Source organism: Trichomycterus rosablanca, chromosome 21 (assembly GCF_030014385.1).
Source record: "Trichomycterus rosablanca isolate fTriRos1 chromosome 21, fTriRos1.hap1, whole genome shotgun sequence".
Taxonomy (NCBI): Eukaryota; Metazoa; Chordata; class Actinopteri; order Siluriformes; family Trichomycteridae; genus Trichomycterus; species Trichomycterus rosablanca.
This window is the reverse complement of record NC_086008.1, coordinates 20,241,426-20,250,041: the sequence shown is the minus strand read 5'-3', so window position 1 is coordinate 20,250,041 and position 8,616 is coordinate 20,241,426. Positions and strand designations below refer to the sequence as shown.

Below are 8,616 nucleotides of genomic sequence, written 5' to 3'. Positions count from 1 at the left end.
TCAGGGATCCCCCAGCAGCAGAAGACAAATTGACTACACTAAAATTGGGAGAAAATGCATAAATAAATAATAAAAAAAATAGGTTAATTGGAGCTACAACATTGTCAATGAGTGTGTTTGATGATTGTTTGTGATAAATGTAACCAAAGTGTGTAAAACAAAATAAAATACTGTAGACACTATCCTGACTACACGTTGTTTTTGGTGTTTGATGTCCTACTTTATGAGATGGATGTGGCCACCCTAAAAACGTATAGTTTTCAATCATACAACCAGAAACTGTCCCACAAATCTTTGACTGGTGTCCTTAAACTTTTGATTGATCTGAATGAGTGCTACAGGGTGAAGTTTGTCGCTCGGTGTTTTGTGTGTGTTAGTATTACGTGGCACTAACGCAGGCTGCAGGTCTGACCAATGCTAGCGGCGGTAGTAGCGGGTTAGCCTGCTGACTCCGCCTCACATGTCGGTCTCGGTGTCGGTGTGAGGTTCACAGCAGGACCGGTGCGGTGGTACGAATTTGATCCAGACTCGGATCTGTTCGTGTAGAATTGTGTTTCTGTACAGTTCCTAATTATGTTAATGTTGGCGGAACTCACGGTGCTGTTAGCCGCGCTGTGCGCTACAGCCTCCGGCTACTTCGTCAGTGTGGACGCTCATGCCGAGGAGTGCTTCTTCGAGCGGGCGAACTCGGGCACTAAGATGGGCCTCATGTTCGAGGTGGCCGAGGGAGGCTTTCTGGACATCGACGTCGAGGTAAATTAGCAACATTTGGTGGTTCTTATGTTGCTAAATACATGCTAACAGCTGCTCGGCTGTTTATTCCGGTATTTAACCAGCGTTAGCGTTTATTAGCATACCGAGCTAACCAGGCTAACGGCTTCGTCCTGAATCTAATACTAATGCACTAAGTAGGATACCAGTACAGTACTGTAACGTCGCCTAAAGGTGCGCACTACTTAGTGCACTAGGATGTGGTTTAGGATGTAGCCCGTTTACATTAATCGGAATGGCTAGTGAGCCAGCTGTCATGCTTTTATATGTACGTTTACATTTTCGGCATTTAGCAATTGAGAATTAAGGGCCTTGCTCAAGGGCCCAACAGGGACAACCTGGCAGTGGTGGGCCTTGAACCAGCGACCTTATGATTACTAGTCCAGTACCTTAACCACTAGGCTACAATTGCCCTTTTAATATGTAATGTGGTAATCAGACACGTCGAGAACATCTGGAGGATTCCCAGCTGCTTAATAAAGCCCCCTGAGATATCAGGAAAGTCCAGGGAGCTCTGAACTGATCCTCGCAAGCAAATCATAGATGTTCACAAGTCACTCAAAGCCATTTTTAAGCGACTTCTATCAGGTGTAACCCAAGAACAACAAGAAACAGGTCTGCCATGCATCAGAAGGTGCTTAAACACAACCGGTACTGTCCACAGTCAAGCCAGCTGTGTGTCTCATGGGTGTGAAAGATGCACCTGGTCCGAAATCAGCACCTTAAAGCTTCCCTGAAGTTCCTTGATTATATACATTACCGTAAGGTCCCAAGTACGTAGCACATAGAGCATTGGTCTGAGAACGAATTATACTGTATTATACAGAGGCAGGGGTCGCTTAGCAGTTGAAGAACCCCTCCACTGCCAGGTTGCCACTGTTGGGCTCCTGAGCAAGGCCCTAATACACAGCTATCACAGTCCACAGTATGATAAGGATCGTGATGGATTTTGAACACGTATCCAGGTGAGTTCACTGCTTTCAGGCCCACAGAATTCACTGCTCAAGCTCCGAACTGTCGAGCAATTTGATTCAAAGGCAACTGCAGTATCTCTTCCTATTTATTATGGAGGATTAATCAGCACCGTCTCACATCCTCTCACAGATCACAGGTCCCGATGGAAAGCAGATCTACAAGGGGGACCGAGAGTCCAGCGGGAAGTATTCAGTCGCGGCGCACATGGACGGCACCTACAAGTTCTGCTTCAGCAATAAGATGTCCACCATGACCCCCAAGATCGTCATGTTCACTATCGATATCGGCGAGGCACCCAAAGGTGACGGCATGGAGACCGAGGGTAAGATTGACATCCCTGAAACCTGCAGTGCTTTAAGATACATCTTCTGGTGCACAATGTTGTCTCTGAAGCAAAATCAGATGCCATATCAGCTACATTTCTTCATCATTTCTTGAACTTCACCTTGTCATCCTTTGTCATCTTACTTTTCTTCCTCTCTTTCCTGCTTTCTTCCTCTTCCTCAGTCGGTGGCGGCACCTGGGATGGTACGTTGACCCGGACTGCATGGCGAGCTTATAGCTTATTTATGTTTTTCTGTAACACGTGACATGTTTTGAATGTTCTGGTGTGGTGGCCTCACAGCACAGCTAACACGATCGGAGGAATGATAAATAACGGCGTGAAAAGTGGACGGTAGCTCCCGCAAAGCAGCTTCTTATGGGCAAAAATACGTCAGTGAGCCGCTCAGGTGGCGCAGCGGTGAAAACACACGCTGCAACCAGAGCTGGGATCTCGAATACATCGTATCGTATCGAATCTCAGCTCTGCCTTGCCGGCTGAGGCTGAGCGGCTACATGAACAACGATTGGCCTGTTGTTCAGATGGGCGGGACTAAGCCGGATGGGGTCTCTCTCTGTCAGACTGGTGCAATTACGACCTCTGCTGGCTGATTGATGGCGCCTGCACAGAGATGAGGAAGGAGTGCTCTTAGGGTGTGTCTCTCCGTACACAACGCTAGGTGGCACAGCACTCGTCAACGTGTGGGTGATGAGATGCATTCGGCTTGCTGCTCACGTGTCGGAGGGGGCGTGGGTTAGCTTCGATCTCCTCGGTCAGAGCAGGGATCGGCATAGGCGGAGAGGAAGCACGATGCAATTGGACGCGCTAAAAAGGGGGAGAAAAAGAGGAGAAAATGAAAAAAAAATAAAAATACATCAGTGACGTCTTCTGGAGGTATATAGAAGGAGGCAGAGAGCAGCATTGACGGGGGTCAGATAACTAACATCCAAAATGCTTAGCTAAGTGCGCTCAGGTGGCACAGCGATCTAATGCGCTAGCGGACCACTGCAGAGTGTTGAATCTTAGCCAGTCATCCATACAAACACAGTTGTCCATGTTTGAGGGAGGGAAGGTTGTACGGGGTCTCCAGGTCTGGTCCGGGCGCCTGCGTGAGTCACATGGAGTCTTGTGTGGCTCTCTGTATGTGATAGGGCTCTGAGGGCTCTGGCAAATGATCAGAATCTGATGTGCCAGCATGAGCAGATTCATAACCGGGAACTGTAAACTGGACTATATTGGAAGTTAAGGGGGGCGGGGCGCTTTGCTGCACCACAGGGGTGAACGGGCGTGTCCCTGACCATTTCACATGCAAATGGTTTGGTTTGTGAGTGTGACTTCCAGCATAAGACTAACAAGGAGACTGCTCATGGTGTGGCCAAAAATATGTGGACAAGCTTGTTGAAGATTCCATTGCATTCCATTTCAAAACCATGGACATGCGGCCTCAGTGGTTTCAGGGATAACGACTGCTCAGTCAAAAGAGAATTTCCGAGGTGGACGAGCAGGCCTAGCTTGCATAATTAATGTGTCCACATACTTTTGGCCAGAAAGTCTAGACAAAGACGCAACAGAGACTCGGATCTCCTACCAAATCCAATCAGCATCAGTGTACATATACATGGGTGGAATCTGATTTCCCGGCCGCGCCCCGCCCGGCTGTGCATGTTCCCGTTTCATCAGGCATAAACTCATCAGGTCTCTGTTCCATCGCAGCCCATCAGAACAAACTGGAGGAGATGATTAACGAGCTGGCTGTAGCCATGACGGCGGTCAAACACGAGCAGGAGTACATGGAGGTCCGCGAGAGGATACACCGAGCGAGTAAGATCATGTTTTCAATACGTTACTACGGTACTCACTGTGTTTTTGGACGCTACACATATTATTATATTTACATTTACATTTTCTGCATTTAGCATATGTTTTTTTCCAGGGCCTAGGGCCTTGCTCAAGGGCCCAGTAGAGGAAATCTGGCTGTGGTGGGACTTGAACCAGTGACCTTCTGATTACTAGTCCAGTACTTTAACCACTAGGCTACAACTGCCACATTATTTAATAATAATAATAATATTATACTGTACAGTAGTTATACACTAATGAGCCAAATCATTATGACCACCCACCTATTAGAGGTTTGAGGCATATCAGTGCTACCGGCCTGACCGTGCACTCGACGACCTTGATCACCCGTGCCTGAGGGCGAAAAGGTCAGGCAGGGTTTTGCATTTGCAGCATTTAGCGGACGCTTTTATCCAAAACGACTTACAGTACTGTGACATTATACTGTCTAAGCAATTGAGGGTTAAGGGCCTTGCTCGAGGGCCCAACAGAGGAAACCTGGCAGTGGTGGGGCTTGAACCAGCGACCTTTCGATTACTAGTCCAGTACCTTAACGCCTAGGCTACAACTGACGCATTATTATTTATCAGTAATGCAGTAGTTATACACTAATGAGCCAAAACATTATGACCACCCACCTATTAGAGGTTTGAGGCATATCAGTGCTACCGGCCTGACCGTGCACTCGACGACCTTGATCACCCGTGCCTGAGGGCGAAAAGGTCGGACAGGGTTTTGCATTTGCGGCATCTAGTGGACACTTTTATCCAAAACGACTTGCAATTCAAGCAATTGAGGGTTAAGGGCCTTGCTCAAGGGCCCAACAGAGGAAATTTGGCAGTGGTGGGGCTTAACCACTAGGCTACAACTGACACATTATTATTTAATAATAATAATAATAATAATAATAATACAGTAGATACGCTAATGAGCCAAATCATTATGACCACCCACTTATTAGAGGTTTGAGGCGTAGCAGTGCTACCAGCCTGACCGTGCACTCAGCGACCTTGAGGGCGAAAAGGACGGACAGGGTTTTGCACTTGCAGCATTTAGCGGACGCTTTTATCCAAAGGGTTAGGGGCCTTGGTCAAGGGCCCAACAGTAGCGATTTCACAGTGGTGGGACTTGAACCGGCAACCTTTTGATTACTAGTCCAGTACCTTAATGGTGCTGCACTGGAGAATGCAGGGAACAATCCCGCTACATCTGGCACACCATTTTTCATCAATGCCGCTGTGATGGTGAGTTTGGTGAGCGAGCGATGCCCTGCTATTGCCTGGCATCGTCCTAAAATGCATTGCGACCAATGATTTGAGTAAGCTCTGGACCCAACCACTGGTCAGACGCTCTACTGTCCGGTCGTAGTGTCTGTCTGAGCTATGGAGGAATACCTGGAGTGTAGTGTGTTCCACCTCATTGGAAAAGCAGTACCAGCTTGACAAAGCAAACCAAGCAAACCCTGAGCAGTGCTGACCTGTACCTGCATGTCATGTTTAACCCGGTCTCTTTCTGTCCCCGCAGTCAACGACAACACGAACAGCCGCGTGGTGCTCTGGTCCTTCTTCGAGGCGCTGGTGCTGGTGGCCATGACCCTGGGACAGATTTACTACCTGAAGAGGTTTTTCGAAGTGCGGCGGGTCGTCTAAGTCCCGATTCGTAGCGTTTTTTTGTAACGAAATGTCTCGGCCGGTTCTCTTGGTGTGTTTTTTTACGGACTCGTCCGAAGGAATAAAGACGTGAACTGTTTGAAAACGGGAAGACGACCACGTTCTAGTCGGCGACTGGAAACAGCCGAAACCTGCACACGCACCCGAAACTTTCATGGTCCTGTGTTTAATCTGGTTTAAAATGGTAAAAGGTGCACAAATTAAAAAGAGTCTAACAGTTTAATATTTTATTATTGATTTAGATTTATTTGATTATTATTATCTATAGTTAGATTTTAAAAACAGCTTTCCCTCTAAAACACGTCGAATTTTGAATAAAAAGACAAAACAACACCCTTTTTATGGTTACATTTTGCAACTGAGGGTTGAGAGCCTTGCCCAGGGGCCCAGCAGGGGCAACTTGGCGGCGGTGGGGCTTGAACCAGCTACCACTGACCTTTTTCTTTCCTGCTCTGGACTGAAAAACCAGAGCTGCGTTTTAAAATTCCTGCTCTTAATTACCACATTATAAACGCTGCTTTGCTCCGATATACACCATATGACCAAAAGTATCTGGACACTTCAGCGTGAGCTTGTTGGACACCCAGAGAGCAATAATTTGCTGCTTTAATAGAACAATTCTGACCTGGCTCATGCTGGAACAGGAACGTCCTTCGTCCAAACTCTTTCAGTAAACGTGTCCACACATTTTTGGTCATATAAGTGTACCTGCACAACAATAGAACAGACACAGTAGAGTGGTGTGTCTATATGGTGTGTTGATTTGTTTCTTAGGACATGGTGGTGGTGGTGGTGGTGGTGGTCAGATTTAGCTTTTGTACTGTTTCGTACAGTGAAATCTTCAGTGCCCGGTATGCCAACATGCCTGGCACTGGCATTTCAGGTCTTTCAGCAGATCTGTTAAGTATAAAGATTCTGTTTTCACTGCCGCTGGCTGATCAAGTGATTTATTATACACGCCACTCCGTCCTGATCGTTTTTCTTTCCACAGCTTTATGTTGTAAGATCAAAACCAGGTCCAAAGTCAGGGTGTGATACAGAATTTTTTTTGAACATTCAAAAAGTTTCTGCACTTTTTTTTGAGCTATTTATTAAGAATTATAAAAACAAATTTCATCACTTTTCTACATCGTCACCTTTCAATGCATTTTCCAGCATCGTACCAACTTTTTAATGCCACCAGCAAAAGCAGTTTTTGGTTGAGCGCGTAGCCACTGATGTGCCGCTGCTATCACATCATCATCATCACCACATGAAAATCTTCTTCCCCTTAAAGCTTCCTGAGCGTCCAAAAAGGTGGAAATCAGACGACGCTCTATAAATCCGGACTATAAGCGTCTCTCAGTCTCTCAGACACGAACGATTCCTCCTCCTCCCGTTCCACCCTCTCTGCTTCCAATGAAAATATAAAAGTGCGGAAACTTTTTGAAGATCCTTGGTATTTTTTTTTGTTGGGTAAAGATTGAAACTGAAATCATGTGTTTTAAATATATTATTCAGGTTGTTGTTTTTTTTTTTTTTTGCTGGAGACTCCCAACTTCACTGGATAATCTGCTCTCATCTGATCTGTAATTTGAGTCTCTAATAAAAGTGAATTGAAAATCCACGAGCCAAACGGAATTGAATAGAATTGTACTTTTTGAGTCCACCGAGTATTTATAAAGGACGGAGAGTCTGTACGAAAACCTAAAAAACTCTCTACATACACTCATTCACTCCTGAGAAGAAGACACGTCTGAATTCTTATATACTTTAAAATGCTCCTACTGAGGCGCCTTCATTCTGAGTGATGATCTGACTGAATGACGAGCGCTGAAGGCAATCCCAGCATTCAGTGCGGACAGATACGGAGCAACCAACGGAGTTCCTTTCAAATGTAAATAAGTTCTGGTTGATTTTTATTTGTATAAGGGTATAAAGAGAGAATGGCTGAGAGAGAGGAGCGCTGTGTGGGGATTGTTTAATGTTTAATCCCATACTCATTTACTCTTCTTTATTTAGTAAATCTCCCCGGAGGACGAGCTAATCCAATCTAGCAACTGGACAAGTTACCTCAGCAAAGGGGGGCATGGTGGCTAAGTGGATAGCACTCTCGCCTAACAGCAAGAAGGTCCCGGGTCCTTTCTGTGTGGCGTTTGCATGTTCTCCCCGTGTCCGTGTGGGTTTCCTCCAGGTGCTCCGGTTTCCTCCCATAGTACAAAGACATGCAAGTGAGGTGAACTGGAGACACTAAATTGTCCGTGACTGTTCGATATAACCTTGTGAACTGATGAATCTTGTGTAATGAGTGACTACCGTTCCTGTCATGAATGTAACCACAGTGTAAAACATGACGTTAAAATCCCAATAAACAAACAAACAAACAAACATCTTCAAGGATGTCAGGCACCAAAACACAGGACACATAACTAGAACAAATATGTGATGTTTTGTAATGTTGGAATCAACCTATTTACAACTTGAATTTCTGGACACCCACGGCATGGCCCTACCTTGTCCGTAGGGCAGAAGGAGATCAGTGGTTAAGGTACTGGACTCAGATCAGATCTCAGATCAGAAAGTTGCTGGTTTGAGCCCCACCACTGTAAATGTAAGAAGGTAAATGTTATTAGACGTACTGCACATGTCCTATTTTCTAAAAACTGGAATAGTCACTTTAAATAAAATATTTAACTGTTTGTGTGTTATTTGTCTACAAAATGGAATACTAGTTGACTGATAAAAAAAAAAAGCTCATTCTATGAGTAATTTTATTTTTGTAATAATAATTGCAAGGCCAACAAACACATCCCATAAATATTCAGACATGCTTAAAATGCCCCCCAAAATAATACACTAGCACAATACTGCTGAGATCTGGGGATCCAGGTTTCAAATCGGGGCAGTGCTATCAGCCGGCCGGGCGTCCGATTGGGGTGGTCGAAACAGCCTAGACATTGGTGTCCGATTGGGGTGGTCGAAACAGCCTAGGCATTGGTGTCCGATTGGGGTGGTCAAGAACAGCCTAGGCATTGTTGTCCGATTGCGGTGGTCAAGAAC

At 45.7% G+C, this 8,616-nt stretch overlaps 1 protein-coding gene across 2 annotated transcripts; it reads left to right on the top strand.

Moving 5' to 3' along the window:
* Positions 1–442: 442 nt before the first annotated feature.
* On the top strand, positions 443–7,197 carry LOC134335272 (transmembrane emp24 domain-containing protein 2). 2 transcript variants are annotated; one of them, XM_063017781.1, is made up of 5 exons: positions 443–753; positions 1,876–2,068; positions 2,254–2,274; positions 3,782–3,889; positions 5,432–7,197. In XM_063017781.1, the coding sequence occupies exons 1-5, from the start codon at positions 574–576 to the stop codon at positions 5,554–5,556; spliced, it is 627 nt and encodes a 208-aa protein (XP_062873851.1). In that variant the 5' UTR covers positions 443–573; the 3' UTR covers positions 5,557–7,197. The 2 variants fall into 2 exon arrangements, with proteins under 2 accessions (XP_062873851.1, XP_062873853.1); XM_063017783.1 differs by lacking the exon at positions 2,254–2,274 and having other exon boundaries at positions 449–753.
* Positions 7,198–8,616: the final 1,419 nt, after the last annotated feature.

Bases quoted from the DNA above. Each gene is read 5' to 3' on its own strand.
- LOC134335272 (XM_063017781.1), top strand. From the start codon at position 574: ATGTTAATGTTGGCGGAACTCACGGTGCTGTTAGCCGCGCTGTGCGCT. The intron at 2,069-2,253 runs GTAAGATTGACA...CCTCTTCCTCAG, and splicing joins TGACGGCATGGAGACCGAGG to TCGGTGGCGGCACCTGGGAT. The intron at 2,275-3,781 runs GTACGTTGACCC...GTTCCATCGCAG, and splicing joins CGGTGGCGGCACCTGGGATG to CCCATCAGAACAAACTGGAG.